The sequence below is a fragment of the Colletotrichum truncatum genome (assembly GCF_014235925.2).
Source record: "Colletotrichum truncatum strain CMES1059 chromosome Unknown Contig_0004, whole genome shotgun sequence".
NCBI classification, from domain to species: domain Eukaryota; kingdom Fungi; phylum Ascomycota; class Sordariomycetes; order Glomerellales; family Glomerellaceae; genus Colletotrichum; species Colletotrichum truncatum.
Window position 1 is genome coordinate 949,464 of NW_027222401.1, and position 15,532 is coordinate 964,995.

At 42.6% G+C, this 15,532-nt stretch overlaps 2 protein-coding genes across 2 annotated transcripts; one reads left to right on the plus strand and one right to left on the minus strand.

The window, feature by feature from the left end:
- Window positions 1-1,576: 1,576 nt before the first annotated feature.
- Window positions 1,577-2,629, minus strand: CTRU02_207063 (mutator-like element; the record flags this gene model as incomplete). Its single annotated transcript, XM_036733977.2, has 1 exon — window positions 1,577-2,629. One exon carries the CDS (start codon window positions 2,627-2,629, stop codon window positions 1,577-1,579), a length of 1,053 nt encoding a protein of 350 aa, XP_036574309.2.
- Window positions 2,630-10,677: 8,048 nt separating this feature from the next.
- On the plus strand, window positions 10,678-12,962 carry CTRU02_207064 (subtilisin-like protease; the record flags this gene model as incomplete). Its single annotated transcript, XM_036729312.2, has 6 exons — window positions 10,678-10,737; window positions 10,796-11,095; window positions 11,154-11,392; window positions 11,566-11,632; window positions 11,690-11,909; window positions 11,983-12,962. 6 exons carry the CDS (start codon window positions 10,678-10,680, stop codon window positions 12,960-12,962), a joined length of 1,866 nt encoding a protein of 621 aa, XP_036578819.2.
- Window positions 12,963-15,532: the final 2,570 nt, after the last annotated feature.

The window sequence follows — 15,532 nt, forward strand, 5'->3', positions numbered from 1 at the left end:
TAGGTAGTTAATCGGGATCTTCGTAGTATAGTTTAACTATAGTAGACTAGAAGGTCTTCGGACTACGTAGCGTATCGATAGTATAGGTTTTGCTATTTATAGCTACTAAAGTAAACGGTCTAGTCTAGCCTTTCTTTTCGCGCTATACTTATACTTACAACCGTAGTAGTAAATTAATAATTAGCCTTATATTAAGGCTATTGCAGGTAGCGATAGCTTCTGCTACCTATCGCCTTACGTAAAGTTTATATACTTCGCTTATCGCCTTCTTAATTGCTTTCGCCTGCCTTATGACTTTAGGAGATAATAGCGAATTATTAGTAATTTATAAGTACGAGCCGAATACTAAGAGTATTAGCACTATTCCGTTCAGGCTAGCAGTATCGTTAATTGCTTTAACTATTATTTAAAGTACTAATTCTAGCGTAATTATTAAGTCTTCTGCTTTAATGATTTTGTACGCCTTCCTTAGAAGTATATAATATCGTTTAACTTTCTTAATACTGTTATAGGCTTTTATAGGAATTTCCTTAATTTTAATTGCTATTCTTCTCGCTACGTTTCGGAATTTTGTTAAGTAGAAGTTTATTCTAGCGTTAGTAACTAGCTAGTCTAGGGGTCTTTGATATATATCTATCTAGTAGAGGCGTAAGGCTTCCTAAGTAGCTTTCGTAGAAATATCCTTAAGGAACTAGGCGGCGTTAAACGCCGTAGCGGTATCGACGACGTAGAGGACCGGTCTATTACCTTTAAAGTATATTACGTTAGCGATAACCTCGTAGTTAAATTCGTAATCGTCTCGTAACGTAAATTTAAACCGTAATAGCGCTAGTACGTATATTTAGTATCGATAGCAGACTTTCGATAGTTACTTAATTGCTATAATTTTAACTAGGTAGCTAGCCTTCTAGAGTACTTTGTATAATCGTTAAATAGATAGGTATCCGAAGCGATAGTAAACCCGTCGTAATTTAGCGTCTATAAAGTAGTTCTAAGCAAGTAGTTTCTCCTTATTAAGTAATAACTATAGGTAGCCTTATTTGCAAATAATAGGTACGACCTTATTTCCTTAGATAAAGGTATTTATAACGTTATTAAAGTAAACCTTTAATCAGTCTATATCTCCTAGGCATATAAGGAAGGGAGTATTAGTCTTAGGGAATTGATAGGGACGCATCACGAATTGATAGGGACGCATCATCCTTAGGGACGCATCACATTCTAAGGTTGTGATTGGCTAGAAATTTTGGTGACCCACAGGTACAAGTCGGCGAAGGCGGTGAGGCCAGCGTTGCTAACGCCCCACCTTTTCACAGCCATAAGAGGCCTGCCTCCGTTTCATAGACATAAAGCCGGCCCGCCCTACTAGCCTACGTTTCTTGGCTATTCCTCCCATTTGAGATTTGCAAAACCATCTAAACGACCGCTTTTGCAAATCTCAAATGGTAGGTCTTTTTCTTCCCTTCTAAGGAGGAATTGGGTTTTATCAAACTAAACTGAAACGGCTTTTATAAATCTCAATTGATTTCTACTTCTATTTCCTCTTATATAATAATAAAGAATGCCCCCCCTACCCTCAACGTTTGAGACTCTCATCACTACTACTAAGTAGTTCCCATTGACTCCTCGTCCTACGGATGCTTGCCTGTAATCTTCTTCCATTCGAACGAAGGCCAGTTGATCGGCCAGTACTAAGAGTAGTTACTTGGCTTCGTGTCTGCCGCTGGGAAGAGGTTGGCGCCTGGCTACTGGCTGTCTCTTGTGTAAGCCTTGCTAAGGTGGTCCTATTACGGCTTCCTGGTGGTCTGCCACGCCTGCGCCCTGCTGCTAATTGGCTAGGTTGTTGACTTTGTAGTTGGCTGTGTGATTGTCTAGCTAGCTGGCTGCTTGATTGGGTGCTATCCCTTAATGATAGGGATGATGGGACTGGCTGCATTGAGTTCTTAGGTCTGCCACGGAGGTTTCCTGCAATCTTCGGATCAAGGATCCGTCGATATGGATCCTGGGAAGAAGACTCCCGCAGCCGCCATCGTGGGTGAACCTCATCCTTCATAAACTGTACCCCATCTACAAGTTTAGAGTAGATCTTATGGCAGCATGGGATACCATACTCTATAGAGACAGTACAGTCCTCTGTGCAGTCTCTAAGAGGCGCTGGAAATGGATTTCTACCTGTTGGTAGAGCCTTCTTTGCCAGACGGTATTGCTTCGTAATCAAACCAAGACACTGCGATGAGAGTATTGTTCGAAGCTCCCCAAGGTACTCAGATCTGTTCCCTATAAACTCACGGCTTGTGAGGATCTCATCCTGTGCACAAGCTTGCTTGAAGCGAACCTCTTGATCCTTAAGCATATCCTGCATCACATTAACTAAGTGATATAGGTGGCTAAGTCCATTAAGAAGATAGCCCTTGATGTTGTTGTTGCTTGATTCCGTCCCTGAGGTTACACGGATGCCGAAGTTTCGGTACTGGCGAATAGAATAACGTGCCCACTGCTCCCTTAGTGGTAGATATATTCCATGCAGGTAGTTCAGAATAGGCCGTTGGTCCTTAAACTCTTTGCAAAGGTTTGCCCATGCTTTCCTAAAGGCATCCTCTGTCTCAGCAAATAGAACCAACTTCCACATTATAAGAACCCCCCGGTAGCTATGTGGCGTAGCCCCATCTACTGAAGTATGGATATAGGCATGGTCCTCATCGCTAAGTTCGGTAACTGGTTGTGGAGCTAGATCGTCTTCTTCAGACCCACTACTACTAGAATAGCTCTGAAGCCACTTCTGCTTGGCTTTAAGCATAACGTTTGAGTTGATATGGTGAATACAAAGCTGTTGTTGCACATTCGGAAAGTATTCGTTAAGAGCTGCCTTCATCTGTCTGTCGTAGTCGGTGATAATAACATCTGGTTGGCGAATAGAGTTCTGATTAATGAGTTGTAAGATACTCTGCGATAAGAACTGGAACCCCTCTAGTCTCTCATTATCGATGAGACCAAATGCTGCATTGAATACCGATCCAAGACATGTTTGCCCTGTAGCTTGGAAGAGTGGAAGCTTGAAGCGATTGGTGTTATAGGTGTTGTCAAAGCTGATAACCTCGGGGAACCGCTTCCACATCCGGAGAGAGTATGGAAACGTCCAGACAAGCCCAACAAGCCGATTCGGCTCATCATCCGCCCACTTCACAATATAAGGGATCTCCCGCTCATCAAAAAGCTTGATTAGAGCTGCAGTTGGTGTATACCCATTAAGCTTTTCGCGATTGATTCGGGCTCTAGCGTTATAGATATCCCGCTGGGTGAAAACAGATTCAGGAAACTGCTCCTGAATAATAGCACCTACGTCGCGTGCCCGAATACCAACCCGCCGACTAGTAGTCTCAACTGCATCCTTAATAGGCTCAGTCAACCTCCTATAGGCTGGGTGTGCAGATGATGCTAAGCTAGGGATATGATTATGCTGGCTGTGTATTGGGTTGGAATGCTGACGTAAAAGCCATTTCCCCTCCTCTATTGCTTCAGCAATAATTTGCCATTGGCAATCACACTTCCGAGATGCGCGGGCTCGGATGCCAGCACCTCTACCTCGCTTTGGTAGCCCAAATCGATCGCAACGAAGTGTATAGCGAATTATACGTCCTTTACGATAGCATCTATTATACTTTGCAATCCCAAATCCATGCTCTTTTGCAAATTTATTAACTCGGTCGAGGAGGGTTTCAATTGTTGCTTCTGGTTCGCTAGGGATCGGTGGGTTTGGAATAGTTTCGGGGGTAGGTGATTTCGACCTTTCGCTTGTAGTAAGGAATAAAGTACTTGGAGAAGATGGTATCGCTATTACTTCTGGGCTTTGTCGGGGAGGTGAATAAGGTGGAGGAGGAGGAGACTCGCCGATTGAGGATATGTCTGAAGGGTGTGGTGAGTAGCCCCAAGCCTCACGATATCGACGAACGCGTTCACATTGTTGGAGGAGAGCACGCGTAAGACGTCGGTTTGTCCCAACAACCTCTTGAATGAGGCTTAGAACAGTAGAGAACTGATCTGAAGTGGGTTGTAAGGGTTGATTTTCAGGTTGTAATACTAATTGGCTTTCTTTTGGTTGACGTTCAGGTAAAATTGTACGCTGCATACGTATTGTCCCCTTTGGAAAGGAACATAGAAGATATAATTCATCTCCCTGGGGGTTGTAGCTTGTGTCGGAATCTTGCTGTAATTGTTCAGGTGGAATCTCAGAGATTAGGTCAGGTTGACCCTCACGATCGCCAGCCCCATAGAATTGACTGATAGTGGCATCACTACTAACTGAGATAGCACGGCGTTGGCGCTTGGGAGAAGGCAATTGATTGTATATACTAGAGCTGCTGGGTCGGCGACGCGATTGGGGCCTTGATTGACTTGTAGAGGTAGACATCTTGACGTTGTAAAGGAGAATAAATTGAATATGTCTAATGCGCTTTCGTAGTTATGAAGGGATGGGCTAAGAAGATAAGAAAGATACTTCATTAGATGATGGCAGAATTCGGATGCACTAACAATAAAATTTTGAGCCAATCACAACCTTAGAATGTGATGCGTCCCTAAGGATGATGCGTCCCTATCAATTCGTGATGCGTCCCTATCAATTCCCTAGTCTTAATAACGTAAAATTTAACGCTTCTAAACGGCGTTAGTACTTTAATAGTCCCTATAGACTCTAGTAGTATCCTATCGCCGAATTTTACTATAACGCTGCTAGCCGCCTTAGTATTTAACGTAATTCCTTCGTAAATTTGTTATAAGGCTACGAATTATAAGTAGCTAGCGGTTAAGAATCCTGCTACGCCTAAGTCGGGCATAATCCCTTAGAAGTTTTAAGTAAAGTAGCGTCCCTCGAGTATAAATTACGAAGGTAGCTTTTTCGGTTTTAGTTAGTTATAGAAGAAGTCTTCTTTCGTAATAGTATAGCGGGTTAACTAGTCTGCTAGGATCGTAGCGATCCTATTGCCGTTAATTACTATTATAGTAAAATAGGTGGTAACCTAGAATTGACTATCGCTACTAGTCTCTTCCTCTTTGTTACTTTTACTAGTTTGTTTAGTTACGTAGTAGTATTGCTAAGGGTCTTTAGCAGTAGGTTATAAGTCTAACCCGTCGAAACCCTCGTATTAAACGAGAAATTAGCTATATGCTAGAAGTAACGTATCCTAGGCATATTAGGTAGTTTTAAACTTTTCGTACGCTTTTCGTCTCTCTTCTATAGTATATTTAGTTAACTAGCAGTTAGGTTTTCTATATACGTAGTACTTCTTAGGCGTTAGTAGTAATAAGGGTTTGTTACGGCTTCTTCCTCGTAATAATCGACTTCGTAATAAACGACTATATCGTAAATAACGCCCTCGACCGTTAAAAGTTCTGTCGGTCTAGTACTGCTTTAGTAGGTTAGCTACTATATTAAATTATTATTAACGTCCCACACCCACTTCTGGGCACCCCCCACATTTGGGCACCCCATTTACACCAAAAACGCCGTTTTTCGAAATTCTATATTAAACTAAATACTTTACTTATTAAAAAGAATAAATATATATTAAATAGATTAAGACTTAATTATAATACTTAAGTAGCTATATACTAGTATTATTGATAATAAGTATTATAAATTCAAGGTTTAACATTTATAATACTAATTTACCTAGCCTATATCTTAATATATAAAATAGGTAGAGATATTTAACTAATATGATTAGAATTTTTAAGTAAGATATAGTAGATTTATATATTCTTATACTTAGTAAAAAATTCTTTAAGCTTAGAATAATATTTTAAAATTTCCCTTAAGAAAAGTTTCTATTATAGAATTTTAACCCTTAATTATACTATATTTACTAAAGTAATACTTTTAAATCTCTTTTAGATATAATTATATACTTTTAATAAGTATAAATATTAATTTCCTAGATTTTTTAAATAAGTATATATGAGCGAAAATATATTTTTCTAATGTTAAGGAATACTAGTAAGTTACTAGTATCTACTAACATTTTAAAGCTTTTAGTTTTAAACTTCTATATTATAACTATTATTATATTTAAACCTTTATAAAAAATTAGATGGCTATAATTATACTTAACATAGTTTATATATATTTTCTTTTCTTAGTAAGTATAGTAGTTAGTTTAATATAGAATTTCGAAAAACGGCGTTTTTGGTGTAAATGGGGTGCCCAAATGTGGGGGGTGCCCAGAAGTGGGTGTGGGACGTTAGTTAAGATAGGTAGCTATCTCGATCGACGAGATTAATTAGCTACGAAGTCCTTCGTACGTCTTAGCCGGTATAAATAACGCTATTATATACTCTAGAATATCTATACAAGCGTATAGAAGTTAGATATAGAGGGATCGGTCGTTATGATCTTATTATAGCAAACCGGGCTGAATCTTGCTTAATTTATTACATAGTATGTTAAAACACTCCGATTTAGTCTTTCTAGGGTTATTGCGAATGATTTAGGGAAGAGTAGTTATATTCTACTACGTAACGTATGCTTATTGCCTTTCCCTAGTCTCGAAGTATAATTTTAATTAGTTAATTATAGTCTCGAAGTTAGGCTATAGGTTGATTACTTTAATTAAGGCGTAGAAATAGGTTTTAGCTATTTCTTTTAGTATTAGGGGAAGTACCTTGTTATATTAGGAGGTATAAATTCCTAGCATTCTATAGTGATTTATAAATACTAGCATCTTCTTTTTAAGTATATTGTATATATCGCCGCTATATTTTATATCGTCAGGGTATAGTTTCGCGAATTCTGTTAATTACTTTCTAATACGGTTTATTAACTTATATAGTTAGAAGTCTGTTAACGAAGAGACTGTAAGATATAGCGGTTAGTATAGTAGTTACTACTATTATTATTCTTATAGAGGAGGTAGCTATAGGGTTGGTTCGACTCTTCCTCCTATGCTATTAGCTATTATTACCGGTCTCGTAATCTCTTCGTAGAATTCGGGGTCTTTTATCAAAGCCTTTAGGTTACGATATCTCTTAACGCCTTGTTCGAGTTCTTAAGGTAACTAGTAGTAGAATTCTTCCTTTTTAAAAGCTAATACTACGTTTTTCAAGATTTTCTTACTATCTATTTCGACGTAGACGCCGTTACCGATTAAATAGTTTTTAAAGAATTGTAAGATTAGGGGAGGTATGTTCTAAAAGTCTTCTTCTAACTAGTTAGCGAAATCGGGAGAAACTTCGTTCTATAGCTCGAGGCTTATAAGATTCCTCTTCTTATAAGTCTTAAGTAGGAAACCTATATAGAAACCTAGTTGCTATAGGCTAGCGTTTATAAGGTCGATTGCTTAGTTGCTTTATACTACTAGATCGATTATACTTTCGATTCTCTATAAGATAGGGACTATTAATTAGCTTTTAGTAGTAACACTGCTTGTAAGCGATCCTTCTCGTAAATTTCGCTTTATTCTAATAATATAAAAGGATTACTTCTATTTAGAATCTTAAATTCTAATCCTTAATAGCGTTAGCTGCAATTAGTATAAGATATAGGCCTAGAAGTAGGAGTTAAAAGACGATTCGGGATATTACGATTCTAAGGGGAAAGAATCGTAAAATCGGGGATTTTCGTCGGTTTATCGTTTATTTCCGTCGGCGCCGTTCTTATTAATATTCTCGAGGGGTATAAAGGTATATATAGGTCTCGAATTAGTAGGGAGAAAGTTCTATTATAGATTCTCTTATAAATCTCTCTTTCTTATTTTAGGCTTCGCTCCTTACTATTAGGAAGTTTAGAATCTAGTAGATAGTTAGCTTTATAACGCTTATAACTACGTGTGTTTCTCTTAAGCCGTAGCCTCGGAGGCGTATACGTATAGCTATATAGGCAGATTACTATTAGTAGTCTTTGCTTGCCTTTCGGCGTATTCTTCTTCTAGTAGGGAGGTTTCTTATAGCAAGCGCCTTGCGGTTAGCACCTTGTCTAAGGATTTATTAAGAAACTAGCAGGCGCTTTGTGATTAGCATTACGCGTAGGGGATAGTTATAGTTAGGGAAGTTATTATCCTTTATAGGATTTATAAATCTTCGCTTTTATAACGTAAAGAGGTTAGAAGACTATCGATTCGGTAGGTTTCTTCTTCTAGTAATTAAAAACGCGTAATAGAACGCTTTTGCTAGCGATAATTAGCTACGATTAACCTTATCCTGCCTAGGGTAAGCATAGCAGTCCCTAGGTTATTCGAATAATCGGATTACTAGTAGATTCGAGGAAAAGAAGCTTTCTTCTACTAGTTTCCGTAGATCCTAGTTACTCTTGCTTCTTCTCTCGTTAGTACGAAATCCCTACTTTTACCTAGGCTTAGGTATCTAGTTTAAGAAGTCGTCTCTTCTAGTATTAACCTTGCTAATCTACGGTTTATCCGTAGCAGAGTAGTAATTATGAAGTTAACTAAATTAATAGCAACTGTGAGGTTTACTACTGATTAGTATAGGTTTTATAGGGGGTGAAACGGAATTCCGTTCGTTAATAATAAATAATAGTAAATTGGTTCTAATCGATGGTTTATGATAGTTGAAAGTAGTGTTGTTGACTAGAAGGTAGGGATATTCCCCCTTGGCCTGTCACGTGGGTCTGGGAGGCTTGGGCCTCTCAGCCTGGCGGGCGTGTGGCTGGAAGTGCCACACGACTCCGTATTCCAACTATCGCAACAGTCTCCTTGATTCACTGAAGACTTTCCAGTACTAGCAGGCCTGGCACTGCTATTCATACCCTCCAGGAGATTAACCAAAACGCCGGTTCCGCTTACGGTTTCTTGTTTTGTACTAAATCTCGGTCACACTCCTTGGCATTACTTTGGACGTGTGTCTGCCTGACTCATGGCGTGGTACAATAAGTTGCTACGCTTTGAGCATGACAAGAATCAGTGAAGCAATATCATGGTATTTTGAGAATATGCTATTGACTCCTTACGCAGTCAAATTTTCGACTGCTGGGAAACTTATTGACCCCAATTGCTCCCTATGCTCAAGACAAAGAAGGCAATTGTCATATTTTATTTCCCTCTTTCCCAGGCTTACTACTATCTCTATTCGAAGAAAATCTGCACATGTGGGCTACTGAAGATGGGCCAAGACGATTGAAAAAAAGGACGCTAGAAGTCTCATGAAACAGGAGGCCTGGCTCAACAGGCGAATTAGCTGTATCTCCAAATATTTGAGTTCTTTCAGTCAACATGTTCCCTGCAATTTGAGTGTAGTATCCAGTCATATGCTGTCTTTATGCCCGTATTCTACAGCACATGCGACCTACTCGGGATTATGTCCATTTTACTGGAGTCCCACCTCACCCACCACGCTAAGCCAAAATGCATATCAGCGACTTTTTATGGTTATAATCGCTCTAGGAAAGTCTAACTAGATGAAAGTAGATGTGAGTTTCAGCTAGAGGCAGTCATGACGAATCTATGCCCACATTCTGTCCGAACGGCTCGCTCGGCACATCCACAAAGTGACGAACCATGCTAATGCACTGACGAAGGGGCTGATACAAGCAAAGATGGGCCGTTAAGATAGTCCATAACAAAAAGATTTTCGAGCTTAATTATACCCAATCGCCATAGACAACGAGTCGGCGCGGTATTGCCATGCGGAGGGAGACGGCTGGCCAGAGATGGATTATTCCATGTGGCTTGGTCACTTAGCCAAGAACACCACTTAAGATAGATAGGGAAACTCCTAAAATTAGGAGGCAGACTTCTGTTGTCGATCGCTCTTCGAATAAAATGGCATTGGTATGATAGGATCAATGCTGATATATCCTCATAAAGATTTAAAAGTACAAGATGCACAAAGCTTTTCGAATTTCCCCGTTTAGTGAGCTTCGGGCAGAACCCGCCGCACATTCTTTTCCTAAGCATCTTTTCCTAAGCAACTTACTCTCGTTAATCGGACATGAAATTCAATACCATAAACTCTTTACGACTCGCTTTAAGCTTGTTTGCCTTTTCTGTAATAGCAAAAGACCCGGAAGGGGAGCCTTACCATTCTGGAGTTCCCATTCTGAGACGGGCTACTCCTGTGCGGAATGGAACCACTACAGCGAGATTGATACCTTCATCTAGTCGCCATTCTCTTCCACCTTCAACAATTCGTTCGTCAGGAACTTCATCATCTCGTGGTCCCACCTCAGTCCCAACAAATGCACCAACAATCACTAGCCCCCCAGTCTCATCAGAGGCACCAACTACGACGCCACCGGTAACAACAACGGTCAGCAATGGAGATGCCATTGTAGTACCTTTCGGCGCAGTTGTCGTAGGAGGCCCTGGCGGCGGTTCTTTCACCATCGCGGGCTCGGCTGCAGCGCCCGTTGCAGTTGCGGCCGGCACGACCGTGACAGCCGGCTCTTCGTCGGAGGGAGACAAACCCGATGACCCGGACAAGCCCCCGAGCTCCGTGCCTGAACAGCCCACCTCCGAACCGCCCGCCAGTACGGTACCTGATAGTTCGGCGCCCGCAAGTACAGCGCCCACCAGCGCAAGGTCGACAAGTTCGGCTCCAAGCGGCACACCTGAACCATGCCTCATTTTCCCAAAAGATCAGGCCACCAGCCAGGAAAATGCAGATTTCATTTCTCTACTAGACAAAGAGCTCGTAAAAGATAATTACAGAGCAACTGTCGATAAGGTAGTAATGTTTGTAAGCGCCAATATCACTCGCGTGCAGCAAGCGACTCTTTCTGAAAATCCCTTGGTATGCCATTTCCTTCTGCTCCTCAACACACTGAAGTCCCGGCTTACCGGTAATTTAGGTCGGCGGCGTTGAGCCGGTTGTTAACTTTGACAACAACGCCGGAAAGTCCGTACTGGTTCCGAACAGCAAGCGCGACGACGAGATCCATGAGAAGTGGTGGATGGAGTCGCTAGACAAACTTGGAAGAATAAAGAAGCGCGCGGTAGTAAAGCAGGACAAAGCGCCAACCGAGCTCATCATGTTCTCCCAGCCTCCGCTGGTAGACATCAAAGTGCTTAGTGCTTACACGTACGATGACAGTGCGGGAACCGATATCACGGTCTACGTCCTGGACAGTGGATACTACACCAAGAACAGCGTAAGTAAAGAATCTTCACGTTACCGCAAGGCGTAAAGTGACCTGATTCAACTCATAGGAGTATACCGGTATGGCGGTAAAGCCTCGTTGGATCTTCGGAGGCTCACAAGCCGACAAATCCGTTGAAGAAGACATAGATTCCGGTGGCCACGGTAGTTGTGCTGGGTCTAAAGTCAACGGGCCTAAATATGGAACAGCGAAGAAGGCCAACCTCGTTGTTGTGAAAGCTGAAACAGCGTCTGACGACACGCTTGATGCCCTAAACAAGATCTTGCAGGATGTGAGGGATAAGAAATTGTAAGGCAAAGCCATTGTAAACTTTTCACGGTCAAGTACGCAGGTTTTGTTTTTTTTTCTTCATCAGCAGATGATAGACACAATTAATTACACGCTGAAAACCGATTACTAACCCACTGAGCAGTTGATAATCCGACCAAGTTCAATCAGAAAATGATTAGCTATTACGTCAGGGAGATGATCAAAGAAGACGTTATCTTCATCGCAGCATCTGGCAATGACAACAGGGAAGAAGTCGACGTAGGTATAGTCTTTGATGATACTTTCAAACCGGTGACTAACTTCATCGCCTCTTAGGATGGTAAAGTTGCCGCGCTCGACGTAGACTCGTGGCCCCCCTTGTTAGCAGGCTCTGGCGTGCCGATCATCAACGTTGGAGCCGTTGATAACACTGGCAAGAATGCCTCATTCTCCCAGGGAGGTCCTCTTGTTCATGTCATGGCACCCGGGGTCCAGGTCCAGTGTGCTGCCAACTCATTCTTCTCTAACACACAGAAACTAGATGGAACTTCCTTTGGTGAGCTACCCTTGCGCCCGTGAAATAGTCGTTGGTGTTAAGATAACAGTCATTGCTAACACTCTCGACGCAGCCGCGCCCGCGGTAGCTGGCCTCGCAGCCTATTTGCTTGCATTGGGGGAGTACCCAGAACTGTACCAGTCTGGAAAGGTAGCGGAGAACATGAAAAAGCTCCTCATCGATATGGCGTACCAAAGAGTACCAGATGGCGGCCAGGTCGTTTTCAATGGTCAAGGAGCTGTATGTTCTCGCCCCAGAAGCGCCAAGATGAGAAGGCAAGACCTTAGCGGCGAGGCATGCTCCGTTGTCTCGTCCACGAGTACGATACAGCCCACACCGACCGGCACGAAGCCACCAAGCTCGACGGCTGCCCCTTCCAAGGCTCCTCCGACGACAACTTCAAAGCCACCTGCAACAACATCTGCACCTCCACCTCCACCTCCGCCGCCGGCACCAAAGACTCTGTTCTCGTTGAATGAGCAGGTCGCAGCGGGTACTACGTCATGCTTTCCTACAAACAGCTTTTCTACCACAGCTGGCACGACGTACGGCTTCTCGTTTGAAGTTGACGCTGGCCTGCTGGTCAGTATTCAGACCGGTTCGACAGATGAAGGATACCATCAATCCAAGGGCTCTTGGACAGGTACCTTCTACGCCGAGTCGAGTGCGTCACTTTCAATCTGCGGAACTGACACAGGGTCGGGCTCAGCACCACTGGTCTTCAAAATTACGGAAGAGCCGTCACAGGCCGTCAAGCCGCCTGCTGGTAAAGAGGTGTTCAAGATGGATGAGAAGGTGTCCGCCGGAACGACGTCGTGTTTCCCGACAAGCGGCTTCAATATCCAAGAGGGCAATTATGGCTTCTCGTATACCACCACGGATGGCATCCTCATCCAGATTGGCGATAGCAGTTCAGGTCCCAAATACTTCTCTGGAAACAGGGCGTCGGGGGCTGGTCTGATGTACATTGACTTCTCAGGGGGTAGCATTTCGGTCTGCGCAACGAATAACGGAGGGGGAGAGGCGCCTCTCTCATTGAGCATAACGCAATAGTTTTGTTCCACATTCGAATGTTTGTTTGAATTCCCAGGTTTGTTAAGATTTACATTGGAGCTGAATGAGCGTTATGTGGTCAAGACGGATGCGCGGACATGACAACTAGTTTGTGGCCTCTGTAGCGGTGGGGGTGAATACAATACAACTATATGCAGTTCAAATCTACGGAGTCGTCAAGCTTTTAGAAGAAATAATAAGGAGTGTTTCGACTGAGTTACAATGATTTCAGGAGGAACAAATAACTTGTGACACATCTTGGTTGGCATGCATACGACGCAGTTTGCAAGTGATGGAACTAAGGTATCCTGACAATTTTAGGAAATCCGCTACAACTCTACTAATCTTTCCATGAAAGAAGGTTTGCACTTTAAAAAACAGAAACTTATGTTTCTATATCTTTGCAAAAAATCTGTATATTGACATGATGTTGACACTGAATCTCTACTTTTCTGGGCGATATGTTACGGTTCATCTACTCCAACTCCAACTGTTGAGACAATAGCACTGATGAGGTCTTAATCTAAGAAGATGATAGTTCCAAGTCTATATGTTGAGTTATTGAACGTAGGTACAGAGAAAACTAGGTATCTACGTAGTAAAATCAAGTGAACTTAGATTAAGGGTCGGGGCATGTCATATCCACTCAGTCTACATGGTACCGAATTAAGGAGCGCCGAGATATGCGCTGACCGGTTCTTAGTCTCCCAAGGACATTGATTGGTTCTATTTCAGGTACTAAACTGGAAATTCGTGAAGGTGTAACATGTTATAGCATGTAGATTGCTGTGAATGACTTGAGGGACACTCACGCCGGGATGGCACCCAAGCAAGTTATGTCACGTCAAACTCTTTGAGGCTTGCCCAGTAATACTTTCCAAGGCTTCCCTTGCCTAAAATTGGTTGCCTTCTTCCTCTGCCGATGGGTACGACACCCGGGATATGCACCCGTCGATATCTAATTCATTTTCACTCGTTTATTACAAACAGGGCAGCCAACACCTCAACCTTCCACCGAGCTTATCCGCCCACATGCCAATTTGAAAGTCAGATTTACGGCGCAAAACGCCGACATGTACTGCTTACACCATGTATGAACTATCCCACTGATGATTACTTCTTATGTCACTCTTATACGGAGTTAAATACAACACGGCAGAAGCCTCTTCTCAGATACGGGGCCGTGGCTTGTCATACTCAAAAGTCTAGGTAATATTTACATATTGGTATGTCTACTGGGCATTTCTCTTACTTTTGCTTGCCTCACCCATCCTCAAACTGTTATTTCCTAATCTAGTTGTGATAACCGATGATAAAATAAGGCGTCAAATCACGGCAATTTTGATATCTTTCGGCAACTTGATCGTCATCTGATCCACCATCTATACACCAATCCTTTTTTTTGTCCATTTGAAGTAAAACACGCGTCATGCGTCTCTTATTGGTAAGGTATTTGAGTGCTTCCCAGCCTGCTTCGTAAGGCACCAAAGCCACCCTCGTAACAGTTTAACGGTGCAGTACCTGAGCCCCAGTGCTTCAGGAATCTCCTACGAACTTCCAGATTCCGAGCCTTGCGTGTCGCACCAAAGACATGCAGTTTTGTTAGCCGGCTCCCGCAAGCAATTCTACAATTTAACAGCTGCAAGAGAACGGACTATTGTTTTGAGGAACTCCGGAAGACATTCCGTGCATCAGCTGCAAACTACATCACCGCAGATGCTGCAGTCATTTCCTTTTCTGAGGAGAAATGCAAAAAAAAAGAAAAAACAACCAATCGAGTGGCTGCAGCAGTGAAGGCTGCATCATGGTGTGTTACCGAGTGTTTCATCCTCAATCTTCTAGATCCATGAACATCTAGATGTTCGGCAATCTAATCCGCAACTTTTCCGCAGCTAGATTTCCAGCCGCTAGATATCTGTTTTACAAAGGCGTTAAGGATTAATGACTGTAACAGTTTCAAAGAAGCAAGAAGATCTTGTAGTAATGTAAAGAAAGAGGAGTAGTCGACTTTGCTCTCGATGAGCATCATGCACATCTCATGCCATCGTGTGGGGAGGTGAGGCTGTTGCCTGGTGGTCTGGTATCTGATGATGAGCTGGCCGCCAATCATAGGATTCGCGGGTACAAGCCGGCACATATCCGTCTGGCGCACATTTGCTGTCAGCCTGAACTACTAGTAACAATGCCGTGCAGGTTCGGTACGCATGAGAAGAAAATAACGCATGAGATCAAAAGTTCCAGTTATTGACGCTGCCAGGGGCCGGGGAAGCGTTCCGGTGAACTTGCATCACAGCAGATCATGTTGGGAGCACATTGATAAGCGAAACGAGAAACAAGTTGATGTGATTCAATGGCAAAGCTGCCTCGGAAGACTTGGAAATAGAGACAGGAAACCAGATCTCGATAGCTTCGAGCAGGACACTGAAAGTACAATGTATAGACAAGTGGGCAAGGCGCGGGGTTGGTCAGAGTAACCGGCAAAATGGTGCATTCGCCATTTGAAGTGGTGTATTTGTTTCGGATGCAGACGTCACAAGAGGGATTACAGACGGGCGCCCTAGAAGCATAAA